General features: G+C 44.1%; 2 protein-coding genes across 12 annotated transcripts in view; one reads left to right on the top strand and one right to left on the bottom strand.

The window, feature by feature from the left end:
• The window catches only part of HIBCH (3-hydroxyisobutyryl-CoA hydrolase), a 39,109-nt gene extending 36,171 nt beyond the window's left edge, over positions 1-2,938 (top strand). The window contains exon 14 of one of the 2 annotated variants that reach the window (XM_015634182.3): positions 918-2,938. In XM_015634182.3, coding sequence (XP_015489668.2) covers positions 918-1,033 — 116 coding nt within the window. In that variant the 3' untranslated portion in view covers positions 1,034-2,938. The remainder of the gene's footprint in view (positions 1-917) is intronic. The other variant, XM_015634183.3, reaches the window with a different exon arrangement.
• Positions 2,939-2,940: 2 nt separating this feature from the next.
• C7H2orf88 (chromosome 7 C2orf88 homolog) overlaps positions 2,941-15,956 on the bottom strand; it is a 37,917-nt gene continuing 24,901 nt past the window's right edge. For 4 of the 10 annotated variants that reach the window (XR_001522691.2, XR_004498233.1, XR_004498234.1 and 1 more), the window contains 2 exons: positions 10,838-10,910; positions 6,594-6,756 (listed from right to left, as the gene is read on the bottom strand). Coding sequence is in view for 6 of the 10 variants with exons in the window: in XM_015634186.3 (XP_015489672.1) it covers positions 6,631-6,756; positions 10,177-10,253; positions 10,838-10,910; positions 15,666-15,680 (291 nt within the window). In the remaining 4 variants the exon portion in view is untranslated. Of the gene's footprint in view, positions 6,757-10,176; positions 10,254-10,837; positions 10,911-14,295; positions 14,367-15,665; positions 15,880-15,956 lie in introns of those variants that run through there. The other 6 variants (XM_033515954.1, XM_033515956.1, XM_033515957.1 and 3 more) reach the window with 4 other exon arrangements.

Below are 15,956 nucleotides of genomic sequence, written 5' to 3'. Positions count from 1 at the left end.
GTGTATCCTAGGGAGGCACAGTTCTCACAGCTGTTCTTTAAATGATAAAATTTTCCCATTTTCAGTAGCACCTTTATGGGTTTCTTAAAGCCTGAAAGGTGCTTGGAAGGATGCTCTGGAATTCCATTCATTTTTACACACAAATTAACTCCTTCTTGTTTTATTGTTGGCTAATGCAGGCATTGCTGATGTGCCTTCAACATTCCTGTGATACAGGGAACGTTTTTTGGGAATTGGCATTTTCTTTTAGCCTTTTTCATGTGATTCATTCTGTGACAGTTTTTATCTTCAGTGATGTGTTTCCCAGGATGCAGCATAAAGTCTGTCTGTATACTCAGATTATACAGATTGTCACAGTTAAATCTACCCAGGCCTCAGTAGCTGTCAGTATTTACAAATAAACACCCTCGATTCTCACAAAGATACAGTGCTTTACTCCTTCCTCGTGAGTTATTTATTAGTTTATGTGTTTAAATTATCTTTAGGCACTTGGCAGCACTGAGTCATCTCCTGTACTCTCCAAGAGTCAGATTTTGCACAGAAGTGTGAAAGCCTTGTCCAAAAGCAGCATCGTAATGTTCTCTTCCCAGCTCCCATGAAGAAGTGTAAGTCAGCCAAGAGTGGCAGGTCTAACTAAACCACTCATTTCAGGCCTATCCCTTCAAATCTTGGGCTACTTCTGAAGTGATCCATTGTTCCTTGTATCATCCATCCCAGAGACACCTCTGGACAGGTCACAACTCAGGAACTCCTATTAGAGTAGAAATATCTGTTACAAAAACTCTGCTTTTTCCAGAGCACAGAGATTTGTCTTCCCCATGCAATCACAGTAGTCATCTGTCTTGATGCAATCTTAAGTCATTTTAATTAGAGGAAGTTTACAAGTAACTTTGATGTTTCTCTGTTCCACCTGACAGTGCTGATTGACAAAGACCAGTCCCCTAAATGGAAGCCAGCTGCTCTAGAAGAAGTCAGCGATGAATTTGTGGACAACTGTTTTAAACCACTGGGAAATGACGATCTCAAGCTGTAAAGATCAAACCTACTGACATCTTACCTATCTGCTTGGTTCTGTGGTATAAAATTTAATAGTAATATGATCAGTTTGGACAAGACTTTTTTAGCTAGCCTGAGATTCCCAAGGCTTTTTTTGTTTTTGCTTTTGTTTCTGGTTTTTTGTTTTGTTTTTTTGTTTTTGCAGTCGGGAACATTCTCTGTAATGAGAAAATAATTGTATCTCTGCTTAATAATGGGAAAAATCACTTCCAGACAAATTCATTTTTACTGCTTTACACAGTGATTAACATTTAATTTTTTTGCATCAGCTCTTAGTTCAGGAGGAGCCCTTGGGGAAAAGAGCACAGTAAAGGGGTGACATAATCAGCAGAAAGTCAAGAGACCTTTTGTGTTCTTGGCTCTGTCACTGATCTGGTAAATTTGGATTGTGCCGCAGGTTCTTCTGCGTACAATGAGAATAAAATATGGTTAAACCTTTAATGCAGTCAGAGCTACAAAGGAAAATGCAAGACAGAATCCATGGTGTTAAATATCCTTTTAAATAAAAGCTCAGACTGATACAGTATTAGTCTGAGAACAAGAAATTGTTCTATTGATTTAACATTTGTTCATTTTTCAGCCTTGCTGTGTAAACATTGTTTCAAATGTGATAATGTTGCCAGAGCCTAAAGCACATTTCTCTTTGCTTGCATAGCCCATTTTTTAAAATGTCATTATGTCTGATTCAGCTGCATAATGAGTATTTCATGATGTCAGAAAATTGCTGGTTTTTCTTGGTCCTACAGTGGTAAAGAAACAAGTGCCTCAAACCTTGCTGTGAGCACCAAGCAGCACATTTCCAGTGCATTCAAGGTGGCAGGGTTCTGATGCTGATAATACATGAGATTACACAACACAACCAGAACTCCTTGATACACGTATTTGTGGGAGGGAAATTATTTTTTCTATTGTGTATGCGACAGACAGCTACTAATCTTCAACATTACGCCTTCTTTTGTATGCTCCATCAGATCACATAGCACTGTATCTTCCTACTTACTTCTACACTTATAGGCAGGTCACAAGTGCAAATTTTGGCTTCTCTGAAGACCAAAGGAAGAAAACTTCTGTTTGAATGCCATAGTCAGTAACCATCACTGGGGAGTCGAAAAGAGCTGCAGCAGAACCATTGCAGAGTTTTCAACATTGGGCAGTTCTTATTACCAACAGCAATGGTCTGCAATGGATCAAGGCTCCTTCCTTTCTAGGAGCTGTTGCCTGGAAACAAAGTCCAGGAAATTCGTGCATCAAGGTGAACTACCAAGAGTGACATTCAAAAAATCAGAGGTGAGCAAATGGAGAGCTAAATCAAGAAAAAATGGCACCTTGCTTTGGCACTAGAGTCTTGTAAGATAAAATTGTTAAAATTTCAGCTGCGAGTGTGTTGTTACCATGGACATACTTGTTATGAGACTGTCCTTGAGTTTAGTTCCAAAAGTAACTGAGATTTCATTATTACCTCTAGGGTAATTCTGAAAGTAACAGGTGACTTTCTACCCCAAGCCAGTCCCATAAGTGCAAACCTCCCCCTGCATTATTTTAAATTTTTTATATGTTTTACATTCATAAACAATCGCTATTTTTAATTTCCTTTTTAAAAATTGGTTAATTCCATTATTTTTGTATAAAAGAAGCAGTATTCAGCCAACTATATTAAATGAAAAACACAGGAATTCCCTGGGAGCACAGATCATGGCTCCTCTGATTGTAAATGACGTACAAGATTTTAGGAAGAACATACTTTTGAATTAATAAACTTTGACTTGCATGTTCAGTTGCTTCCAAAATTTATGTGAACAGGAATTATCCCAAGCTCAGGGTAACGAGATCCTGTCCAATCTGTGCAATCTTATATTTTTTCCAAATAAAAGGCATACAAGCACATGGTAAGCTGAATTTTATTTGGTCCACAAGAAAATATTTTCCACAAAAAATATTGTAAAAATATATTGTAGTGTGTCTTATTTGGGAATACTGATGTGCCTTACTCCAGAAACATCACCTTTACAAAGTTGTGCTGCAGTTAATGTATTTTGAACCATTATTAGAATATCAAGTCAGTCACATCATATGCACTCAGATTTATCTTGTTTCCTGGAGAAAATATAAAGCAAATGTATTTTTAACTCCTAAATAGAAGTAAACAGTTTTGCAGAGTATGCCAGTCCCAAACTGGAGTGCCTTTATTACACAAAATCAAGTCAAAGAATCAATGGCAACTTAGCTGGAAACCCACTGTCAGTGGCTCTGTGAAACTCTAGCACAGCTTAGCATAAATTTATTTAGGTGAAGAAGTCTTTATTTTTACAATATATTAGAATTGTGCCTATTAAATGTACAGCAGAGCTCTGGAGAGAGATCTCCCTCAATCTCTTACCAGACTGTAGCACTGAACAGATTTATTTTCTATTAAGGGTAAGTGCATTATTTATAAGGACAGCTTCCTGTAAAAGAGATGATTTTCCTGGTGAGAAGCCGTCTCCCTGTTGTTTGCAAGCTTGTTTGCTTTCCATTTGCTGTGTGCCGTCCCTGAAGTGCCAGTGTCACGGAAAGCATCGTAAAGCAGCTGGAATTGCACTTGGGGCCATGCTGAAGCTGCTGGAATCTTCAGGCACCAGTGAGGGCCAAGGTTGGTGGCTGCAGGTGAGGGGACCGGTTGGGCCACCAAGCAGCTGGTGCTGGGTCACCCCATGGGCAGCTCTCGGGGCAGGCAGGGCAGGCACCCCACACAGCAGCTCCTCCCCAGGGGAGCAGTCCTGGGCACGGTCAGTGTGCCTGGGTCACCTCCTCTGGGGAAATTCCGAGTGCTGATCACAGTGGATGCTGTGGTGGAACCTCTGCCTGTTGGATAACTCTGCCCGCTGTTGGACCGGGCGGTGGCAGCGTGCCAAGGGGGAGCTGCTTTCAGAAGTGTATCTGATATTCCTGAAGAGTGTCAGATGCTAAGGCTACATCCAGAGGAAGGATTTGAGACATGGCAACAGGAAGCACTGCAACACCCCACTGCCTGTGGCAACCGCCAGGGTGCCTTGTAAAAGGGTGGGGCAGATCCACCTCGAGGTGCTCTGACAGTGAGTGCAGTTTTCTACCTGCTCCTCACCTGTCTGGCCAACAATGGCTGTGGAGCTTTGGCTTTTTTTTTAATTTCTGTAGTTACAAGTGTTAACATTCTCGAGCCCACACTCATGTTAGAAAGGTTGGCCCTTTTTTCTTTTTTGTAATAAAGCTTTATTTTATCTAGAGTAAGAATAGGATTTTTTTTTAATACTGTGGTTAAGCAATATCCAGCTGATATGTACTGACTTGATCAGTGTTTTGGCTTCCTTTGCTTTCTAACTCACACTAATTTATGGAGGTATTTTAGAGCAAACAGAGTATGACCTAATGTTTTATATGCTGTAAAACTTGAAGGAACGTCACTGTTAGCAGGAGAATTTAAGTGAACCATAAACCTTAGTCCCACTTTGCACAGGGCTTTGAAGATGACTGCGTAACTTCAAAGACGATGACATTACAGCATAAGCTGATTTTGTTCCCTTTTCCAGCAAAGGCCTGAGAACAGTCTTAATAGCAGGTCACAGGGAATCCAGTCTGATTACTTGGATTTAATGGCAGCCTTGTGCTGTGTCACAGAGAAGGATTTTTCACCCTTTATTCCTCATAAAACCACATCCCCGTATAGGTGAATTTCAAATAGCTAAGTTTGTGTCACAACATTTGCAAAACAGCTCAATTCATAGACTGTCACATCAGAGAATGAACTAAAACCAGCATTTGACACGGTCTTCTTTCTGCTTGCTTCCCATTGCTTGAAAAATCATGCTTTGGATCATTTACTAGAACTATGTGTACCTTTTAAAAATAGTAACAGCTTTAGCCAGTATGGAAAGCATTTCTCTATAAAATGAAAACAAAATGGAAAGCATTCTGATCTAGGAAAAAACCTGTATCTTTTAAACTGGGCATCACAGAAACGGGAACAAACAGGTGGTAAAAGCCAAGCTGTTAGAAGGCCTTCACTTTGTATAAAACGTCAGCAACATTGTACCTTTGGGATGAATAGGAACAATCCATCCGTGTCCAGATCTGTGGAATGCCAGCTGTGAGTGCAGTGGCTCAGGCTGCGCGTCCTGGGCAAGCAGGGAGCAGCGTGTGGATGCACTGGGGAAGAAATGCAGCCCTTGAACTCTGGCCTAAGGCTTAGTCCCTAACTCTGCATTCAGAGCACTGCTCAGGGCTGGGGCTCCTGTGACTTCTGCTGCCATTGCCACGAACCGGTTTTCAAATGGGAAAGCAGCAGCCTACAGAAGTGGAAGGAAGACATCCTGTCCCAAGGGTGGTACTTCAGAGAGTAATTTCAGTGTAATGCAGCCACAGTTCCCATGAAACAAATTGTCCTAAAGCATTGCCACACCTTTAAATGTTCCTTTCACTAGTTATCATCAGTAGTTTTTGCACATCTTTCTAGGTTACAGTAAAACAACAAAACCAAATCCTCCCCAAACCAGCACCCTAACACAAAAAAAACCCCAAACAAAACCAAAAAACCAAACAGCTTTGGTCTGAACACAGCGACCAGATGTCATTAACCTGTCTTACTGCAGGGTTTTAGAGACAAGCTTTCATGCATTTACAGAAGCATCTGTTAATGATAATGCACTGCTTATCGACACGGGCATGTTTCTCACTGGTTCATTTCAATGGAAGGTAAATAGCATCATCATCCAAATGGCTCCCTGAATACTACTGGGGTTTACATAGCGCTCTCATCACCTTCATTATCTTGTGGTTTTACAGATTTAGTCAGGTCATAGAATCAAAAGTAAAATTCATGATAGCAGTAACCTTTGCTACATGCAGACCTTGATTTCACTTCAGCAAAATGCAGACAAATTCACCAAGAATGGAGAGTTCATCTCACCTACAGACCACTGATTTTTAATGCAGAACATAGAAATAATCCATGTTTTGTCCTCTGTGGCAGTGCTTGTAGAGGTGCAGGGCAGCCACAGTCTTCTCATCCTCTTTTTAATGCTAACTTCTGGTCACATCCAACACATACAAAGACAGAATATACTCAACATACAGCTGACAATGAATGACACTTGATGAACAGGTTCTACTGGGATCCAGTTAGTTTGTTAGCAACCTGCGTTAAAAGGCAAATTCTCTCAGGCTCTCCCTGCAGACACCTCCCCGCAGGGATGCTCCGAGGACAGCTGGGGGTGCTGGCAGCCCGCACAGAGCGCTCCCGGACGGGCCAGGCTCCGGCAGGGCTCAGGGCACGTCGCTCTCGATGAAGGGGATGTCGCTGTACTTGCTCTCGGTCACTGCCCACTGCTTGACCGCCTGCTCCAGGATCTCGCGCGACAGCCGGTGCGCGTAGTCCAGCACGATGGTGCTCGAGGGGCCCTTCTCCTCCGCCTTCATTGCCAGCAGCGACGACTTCTCCCCAGTGCACCCCTCACCACCTCCCCCGATCCTCTCATCCTGGACAGTGTTGGAACCTTGGAAGGCAGCCTTGGATTTGATGCATCCCATGGTACATTGGAAAATGCAGCTGCAAAATTCAGTTCAACAGCATGTTTTGATAACCTGGAAGTGGTTCCCTTGTTCGATGCAGTGTCGCTGCTTCTTGCCAGTGGCTCCAGTTATTTTCAAAGAACAGAACATCTCCTTTTGTGCTTCTTCTGAGGAAATCTGTCAAAACAGCGTTTCATATAAAGGCAATAAATAGTTTACCATTCTCAGTGAGCTCAAAGGAAACCTAAATTCACTACAGGCGCTTGTTGAAGCGGCTTAAATAAATCTCTGCCCAGTGTGCGTAACACACACGTTTTTATTGGTAACATCCATCTACTACAAGTAGGCAAAGTTTGACCTGAATTCACACCGCCTTTGAATGCAATTCCCAGTACAGGATCTAGGCCATCTAGGAACGTAAAAGTCTTAGGAAAGAAATAAAGTGTTTCATCCAAGTTGACCATACATTTGCGCTGAAAATGCAAACATATTATGTTTAGCTCCAGGGACTGCTGCTGCTGCTGGAAATAAACACCAAAAGCATCCCACAGAAGCACCACACAACCACTGTAGCCAGAGTCCCGTGTCATGGCTGTCACACACCCTCTGGGCACGATGACACTAATTCCCAGTGTCATTCTGCTGTTGCTCAAGGAGGCTGGAGCAGGGCAGCCAGCAGAAGGTATTCACAAGGAACAAGAGCTGTTTTTGTTTTTTCCCTGGAGAGGGTAGGGAAAGCAGCAGCAGCCTGCTGTGATCAAGGCAGTTCCAACAGAGCCAGAGCACCATTCTCACTAGAGCAGGACAACTCCACATCTAGAGAAGGGAAAGCGACCAACAAAACACCTGGCAGAGTCCTTTTCAAGTCCTCAAGATCCAGAATTGGTCAACTCCAAATGCTGGAATATGAGTTTTTGTTTACTGGCCTGTTTCTGGGGCTACTTTCTCTCAGGCAAAGCAGAATCTCACGATACGCCTGACTTTGCTTGGCATGCGCTTACCCACTTATCAGAGTTAACAGACTGCCAGCCAAAATAAAGACTGTGCGGCACAGAAACCAACTGTTCCCTACAGCTTCACCCAATGACGTTGTACTAAGGTCAGCCAAAGTTAAAGATTTTTTGTAAATAGCCTTTGAAAACACAGTCATGGCAAAGATGTTAAGCTTTATTTATTTCCTTTATACACTGGAGGAAATAGGGGCTCCAATCAGGTAACCTGATCACAGGCAAATATTTGCCGAGGAAATCAATCCCATTTGCAGGCAAATGGTGCTTCACAAGTAGGATGGGACTTCCCCGGTCTGGCAGCTGACTCAGGAGAACCAGATTCCTGGGACAAGCTCCTCTCTTTGCTGCTTCATAAAAACCATTGCTACCTGTTTGTTGGGCTGAAGTGCAGCACAGAAGGGAAGGCTGCCGCTCCTGGCAGGAAGTTGGTCCTAAAGGGCTCCAGAAACCACCGAGTCCATACAAATATTTTCACACTTTTAGCTTTGTACCAGGACATTTCAGCATTTAGAGGAACATTTGTAAACTACCTCAATGAAGTTCAGTGTGTCTCCTCTGTGCACACTGACCTGCTGCAGCACATGGCCAGTGTTTTGGGACAGGCACGGTAGTTCACAGGCCTGTAACACAAACCCTGCTGCCAAGGGCTGACCTCCTCTAGCAGTTTTTACCCAACACAGGGGAGAGCCAAGCTATCAGATTTTTATTCCAATAACTTGTCATTAAATGAGTAAAGACTGGATGGATAACTTGTCATTAGATGAGTAAACAGCAGGATTCCCTTCACTGCAGAAAAAACTACATTTATCCCTATGGAGGTTCATACCCTTGTCTATCCATCACATAGACTCATCAAACTTACCATGCCTACAGACCAGAGGCCAAGGAGAGGCCTGAAAGCAATTCAGATGGCTGAACAGTTCAGAGCTTTAATAGCAATGTCTTGTGCATGTCTAATTGCAATATTTACCATTAATAAAACATTAATACTAATCACTTCCACTTTCTCTTCTGGACAAATATATAGATCCAAGTACATGGTAAAGAATCACTATCAGCACGTACCAGCCAGCACTGCTGACACCTGGAAGCTGCAGTCTTGATCCAGCCAAGGTAATATACAGCTTCAGTGTATTTTTATGAGAGTTTATCCCTGACACTTTCCATAAAACAGACTATTCAGATTTGGAATTTTTTATCCAAGTCTGGAGCTATCTTTTGGGGGGGGGATTTTTTGTAGGTTTTTTTTTTTGTTTGTTTGTTTGTTTGTTTATTTTTGGGGGGGGTGTTTAGCTTTTTAATTGAGGACTGTTAAATAGAAGCTAGCTTTAGTTAGGATTTTATCATTGCTTTAACGTTTCCCTCACGCAGCTGGAGATTTTGTTACGGGACATCAGCACATGAGTTAGTGCCTAATGGAAAGGACAAAAAGTGAGTAGGGGGAGGATAAATCTCTCCTAAAGCAGACAGGGAGAAATTCCCTACAGTCAGCATCTTCCTCTGTAGAACTGACCTTCTCTGCCTCTTCATTTGGGCCAAGTCAAACGTTCCAGGGACTGTCCTACACAGAGGACAGGGTGGCTCTAGAGCTTGCAGACAGCAAGGCACACAATACAACTCAACTGTTCCAAATCAGTTGATTCAAAGCAAAGTTATCAGCCCTCGTTTAAAATTCTTGCCTGTTGCTCATTTCATTCTTTACAGAGCTCAGTACTTTCCAAGCCACTGCAGTGAGTGTTTCGGTTTGCCTGGTCTACTGCAGTTAATAATTGTTGGCACAGAAATTATTGCAAATGAAGCTGCCCTCAACCTTCTGGCTGCTTCCTTGTTTTCCTGACAGCTCTTGCCTGCACACACATGGGGAAGTGTTGTTTAAATCTTCTCTGCCTAACTCATCTCCAGAGTGTTAAGTTCTGACAGGGGTTTTAACATCTCTACCTTTCCTCACAACGCTCATACCCTGAGAGGGAAAAAAACCCGACAAATTAAACCAGCTTGTTTTTCTCCCAGCACAGTGTTTCATCCTGTAACTGCACAAAACAAAACTGTGCAATAGGAGCCTGTTTCTGTCAGTGCCCAAGCTCTGCTCTGTGGCTAGCTGTGCCTCAGACACCACTGCATAGATGGTTTGGGGCTCAGGCCAAGAGCTCTGCACCGCAGTTCCTCACATGACAAAGCTGCTGGGCTTAGCTGGAGGCAGAGATCAGCGAACTCTGCCTGCTCTGCTCACTCTCAACCAGGAGCTAAAGCAGCACCATCACAAACCAGAGCTCCTCTTTTTAGAGACAGATTTTACAGTAGGTGAAATGCTGATTTATTCATCTGAAAAATGTAGGCTCCTAGTTGTGCTCAATTTTACTGGATGTACAGTCAAAATGTTTTTAAATGTTTCATTTAACTTCATTCATTTAACATTCAGCACAACAAACACTGTTTACAACTTTAATGGAAGTCTTGAAAACAATCAATTTCATATTGGAATTGGAAGTTCCCAAGGATAAGTTCACGTGTTTTTTCACCTGTCACTTTATTTACTGTGGTAATAGTAGGAGAGAGAAAATATTGAGGGGGTGGTAGCAGAACTCACCGGGCACACGAGGGCTAAGCAGTCTCTTTGCCAGCCTGGCAAAGTGTTTCCTGCCAAGGTAAGTTCATTTCTAACTACTGAAGGAAACAAAACAATGGTGAAAGGATGCCTGCAATTCACTATTAGACAAATATAAAATAGAGGAAAAAAGCATTAATCACAAAACTGCCATTTTAAAAAACAAATAACATTTTTGAAGCATAAAAATAGTCAATAAAAATAATTGCAAAAAGGTAAATGTGAGACATCAAAAAATAAGGGTTTCACTGGCCTCTGCAATACATCATCATATGATGAAAACAGGAAGAAGAGTTTTTGCCTTTTGCTGTTATGCAACATCTGTAGCATCATAAGCAGGTAAGTTCCTGCTACCATTCAAATGTATTCTATCCATGAGAACCTCGGGAAAAAGTCTTGAATTTCAGTACTACACTGTAAGAAACTGCTTTCTGCAACATTTTATGTTACAGCAGTCACTGGATTAAAAATAAGTCACAGTTTTCAAAATAGCTTCAGAACGTGCAACTTTGCCCAGCTGAAGGCAGCAAGTAATTCCTGCTGTGACAGAGCCAAACTTTTTGGTTTAAATATGACTCCTCCTCCAGCAGGAAGGCTTTCAGTTCTCCCCTGGGTATCTGCAGGAGCTCAGAGTGCCACTTACCAGAACCACGTCTGCTTCTAACAGGTCGTCCCCTCGTCCCCAGGACAGCAGAGACAGCCTCACGTCTGGGGCTCTGCAAAGGGAACCCAGGAACAGAGCTCAGCACTTGCCAGGATGTCAGAGGTGCACATTATTACCAAGGTGATCAATCTGTAGTGCTGGCCTTGCACAAGCCTGCTGCCTTTTCTCTCCCACAGAACTTGACTTTGACAAAGGTAAAAGGATGATACAGCACTTAATAAATTAGATTGAATGACAGGCTGCAACAATTTATACACAGCACCTAATGCCAGGCTCAGAGTGGGGCCACTGCTTGGGCAAGTGGCTCCTGACCATGTGCAGGATTGCCGACCTCCTCCCACAGCAAATCCAGGCAAGGAGGATTTCAGCAAGGATATGGGAAGGGTAATGTGCCCCATCTGTTGCCTAACCTCAAAAGTTCTCTCCTGTTCTCCCTTCTCCCTTTCAAAGCTTCTGCTGAGACCTGGACCTTGATCATGCAAGGACAGGGAGAGCAGTCAGACAATCCCAGTGCTGCCGTTATCACGGAAACAATAAACTCTGGAACAAAGGTATTCAAAGTTGGAGTTTGGGCAGGTGACCTACCAGCAGAGGTAACCAAACTTCGGCATCCGCACCTCTGAAATGCACCCAATCACATAAAATATTCACACCCTCCATGTAAAAACTGAGAGGAAACCCAGAACATCCTCTGTCTGCTTCTTCCTAACAAGGTGGGCTGTAATTCAGGAGCACACATGGCGTTGGCCTTTGGATACTCTGCAGCTCCGAGCAGAGCAGCGGCACAGAAATGGCAGAGGGATGAATCATTCGCTCAGTGCACAGCATCCCGTCCACTGCTGCAGGACTCAGAGCTCCCCATGCAAAGCAGCCCCAGGCAGGGGCTCCCAGAGCAGTCCAACCCACCAGTTCTGCCTCTCCTTAACATCCAGCTTCCTGCAAATCCTACAGAGGAGATGCACTGCGTATCATTTATTATAACAACTCGTCCTAATCATAGGAAAATGAAGTTTTAAAGAGCTACAGTTACTTAAAGACAAGCACAATATCAAAGATTCTGCTGCCTCAGGCAATCACTGATACCCAAATATCCCAAAAGAACTCAGGACATGAAAAGCAAAGAAGGAGATCTCTTCCTCTCAGAGCCATCCCCTCCCTCTCCTGTCGCTTAGTGCCAACAAGAGATAAGAGCTACAGATTGGAAAAGGCTGGATGCAGCAACTGCAAACAACTGCTGTGCAGGATTAGCGTGGAAGTGAAAGTCTCCTGGTTATCTGTCTCGAGGTACGTGCTGGAATTTCAGAGACTTGGGTTTTTCCCCTCCATGGCCAGAATTGATTAAGCTTTTCCAGGCTTCTAAGCCATTTTTTAACTGAATGGGGAAATGACACATTTGCTTTTCCAAATCAGGCAGACCTCTAGTTTACTTTAAAAGGCTTTTCAATAAGAGCACAGCTGACCAGAATCATAAAATTGGTTTGGTTGGAAAAGGCCTTTCAGATCAAATCGTACCATTATTCCAGCACTGTCACATCCACAACTAAAACCTGTCCCTAAGAGCCACATCTCCATTTCTTTTAAATACCTCCAGGGATGGTGACCCCACCACTTCCCTGGGCATCCTGTTCCACTCATGACCACCCTTTCAGTGAAGAATCTTTGCTATTATCCAACCTATCCTATGCCCTCTCAGGCATAACCTGAAGTCATTTCCTCCGGATCTATTGCTTGTTACCTGAGAGAAGACTCAGCCCCACCTGCCTACAACCTCCTTTCTCAGAACAGTTACTTAATGGAAGCAATTTCCATGTCAAATTTCATCTCTCAAGCAGTTTAGAAATGCAGTTAAGGAACAGGAAAATCTTCAAACTAGAGGGGAAAACAAGAGAGAAGAAAATGTTTCTTCTTACTTCACTTTATGATTTACATGCACAGCGCAAGTGGTGTGTTCTTGCTGTTAAACAGTACAGCTGTGTTGATGTGAGTTTTTATGCTGACAAACTCTGGAAATCTAAAACCACTACTGACTTTAAAAAGGCAAAAACCCCCACAAAATCAAGAAACAGTCTGCCCTCTCCCCAAGACACACAACCACAGAAGCTAGGGAACAAAAAAAAGGGCTTTCTACACTGTTCTAGCAATCTTACCCAAGCTTTGGGAAGTGGCAAACAAAAATGAAGTACCAAAAGAAACCTTTGGGTGAAAATATCAGTAGTTCAGAGAACAGCAATGCCAGTAGGTACAGCCCTCAGCAGCCACAATGTTATTCTTCATCCGGGAAAAAGAAGTCTTGTTAAAAGCAAAGAACACTGTGTGCTTGGTAGCTGTCTAATTTCATGAAAGTAAAACTGTACCCAGTTGGCCTGTCCTGAAATCCTCCCTCCTGTGCAGCAGTTTATTCACCACAACTGCACACACAGCTCAGGGGGAAGCCTGAAGGCCATTGGAAAACAGGATGCTAGAAACTTCCTACAGGTTCTGCTCATATTTTACCTCGGCTACTTGTCCAAACAGCCACATAGACTGCTGTTAGTCCAAATTTGGACAGAAATGCTTACAGTGTATTGATGGTTTCCCCACCAATGTCTCAGAATACAAGCATGCACCAGTGCAGACTCTGCCAGACCATGGACAAGAGGGAACATTAACCCAGCTACCCGCATAGGAACAGGAGAAGGATGCCTACCATTGATGGAAGCCTCTTTTCTAGGTGGGTAAAATGAACCACTGGATTTCCTTAGCAATTAAGGCCTTGGAGTGAGGCTGTAGAAGGGCATGAAGAAGATGCAGTGCTTCTCAGCAGGAAGTCTGGCCAAGACTTAAGAAACTCCATCTGCAGGAAGTTTATCCAAGATTTAAGGAACTCAGCTACAGAAACTATGGAGGAATGCCTTTGGAAGGGAAAGCTAATAGTGATAAAAGAGATCCAATATTCTCCAAGACCCCAGATAGAAAATAATGTTCAAAACTGGTGAATGAACAGGAACAAAATACCAGAAATGGATATAAAGTTTTTGACATATATATGTACAGCCGTTTCCTTGCCCAGCATAACACCAAAGGATGCAGGTTCCACGCTTCTTTCAGCAAAGCCCACAGCTCTTGTCATCATTAGCCCCTCCCACCCATACTAGCTGTAAATCCACGGGCTGCAGACCATGCCCATGGCAGGGGAAAACAAGGCACACCACCAAAGGTGTCAGAGACACTGGCCAAGTCCTACACTGAGGTTAGACTGCTCTAAGGCACAGCACTGGGCCCAGACAAAGCAGCCTCTTGGTTACTACAATGCTCTTAACACTGGAACAAACCAAAGTGGAAACAGGAATTTTCCTACATATACCACAAAACTTCCATCCCAACAACTCAATTGTGGAGTCACAGCCTTCCTACTAGCAGTCCTCTTCAGAAATACATTGAAACATTAAGATACTTACTCTCAGACTAAGGCTCAGGACCTAGGTTTGTAAAGGTGCATTACTGTCCTCCACAGGTGCCAGGCAGAGACAGAGCTGCAGACAATGAAAAGGGATGCACAAATCTTTACGAGCAAGAAAAGCCCCTCCTGCAGCTATTGCTGGCTGCTGCCCAGCCTGGGGATCCTGCCAGCAGGAACTGAGGAGCAGCAGCAGCTAAAACAGCGGATCGGTGTCTCAGGCTGACAGGGTCGGGTTTTATTGTAGTGGCTGTCACAAGATTCAACTACGAACATATGGAGCTGCAGAGCATAAGGTATGAATGAGGGACACTGCCTGGCTTTGTGACGCCCTCAGGAAGCCAAAGGCTCCACTGGATTAACACAAATGAAAGTCAGAAGGAAGGAGATGGTCAAGATCTGCCCAAGACTGACCGCAGCACAATAAAAGCAGCACACAACCCCATTCTGTTCCTCAATCTCCAGAAGCCAATTATAAAAAGGGAATGAGGAATGCACCAGAAAAGCCATTTTTCCACATCTCACATAGGAAGGCACAGGAAAACACAGCCCCACATTTTAAAATCACAACTATGTTACTACTGATTTGCACAAACTGAGGAGTAAGAGGACAAAGTGAGGAGTTAACCAGATGCTCCAACTGTACAAAAGCTGCCCCGAATTGCAATAAAGATCTATGTCAGCCTTAAAAATCACTCTGTCTCACAGCTCTCCCCCGGTATTTGTTTCCTTGAATTCCAGCACTCCCAAGGTGCCAGCTCCTACTTCCAGCAGTTGCCGCCTTCGCGCCTGGGAAGCGGGAAGGCCGGCAGCCAGGTGAGGCAGCCGTGCCCGCACAGCCCGACACCGCTGCCAGCTCTGTCCCCAGGAGCCTGCCCACGGAAACACCTTGTCCCCAGGGACACGAGCGTCCCCAGCCTCTGCCCAACCCCTTGGGCAACTTGTACGAACCAAGGTGATTTTAAAGCAAGAATGTTCTCAGCAGAACGTGATGTTAAGAAGAAAAATAATTTGAAGGTTAAAAATGCCACTTTGTTAAGGCTACAGGATAAATCCCTGCATTTTCCCTTTTTTTTTTTTTAATTATTATATTTAGAAACCTAATTTGGACTGCTACTTACTGAACTATGAGAAAGCATAAAATATTTCTAAATCTTTAACAATTTTTGCCACGACAAGTCTTACATTATTAAATTTGTACTTTCTAACATGCCTGACGAAAGTAACCTGCTCCGTAAAAGGGTCAGTGTGGAAGCCTGGGAAGGTATTCATGGCAAAGACCCTCACATCACCTCGGCCGGCAAATACAGTAGTCTCACGTCTTCCCCACAGCAGGAACATCGCTTGGGGAGAACCAGCCACGCCGTTTACCTTCCCACTCCGCATCACTCTCACTGCCGTCCGTAGCACCACCTTTCCTCAGGGTGCCCAGCGGGAGCGGCACCTCCGCTTTGCTCAGTTTGGAGGAGTCCGTGGCCGGCAAGCTCGCTGCGAGACGATGGGAGGAGTAAAGCAGCACCGCCGCCTGTCCTGAGAAACCCCACCTCAAAGCCCGTCTGTCCCCGCTCTCCCGCACGCCGTGAGCCCGAGGCGGCCGAGGGCCAGCGCTGCCCGCGGCCGGGCTCGCCCCGCGGGTGCGGCCGCGCATCCGCCCTCCCTCCC

This window comes from Parus major, chromosome 7, assembly GCF_001522545.3.
Source record: "Parus major isolate Abel chromosome 7, Parus_major1.1, whole genome shotgun sequence".
NCBI classification, from domain to species: domain Eukaryota; kingdom Metazoa; phylum Chordata; class Aves; order Passeriformes; family Paridae; genus Parus; species Parus major.
The sequence above is the reverse complement of the archived record's forward strand: the minus strand, read 5'-3'. Positions and strand labels throughout refer to the sequence as shown.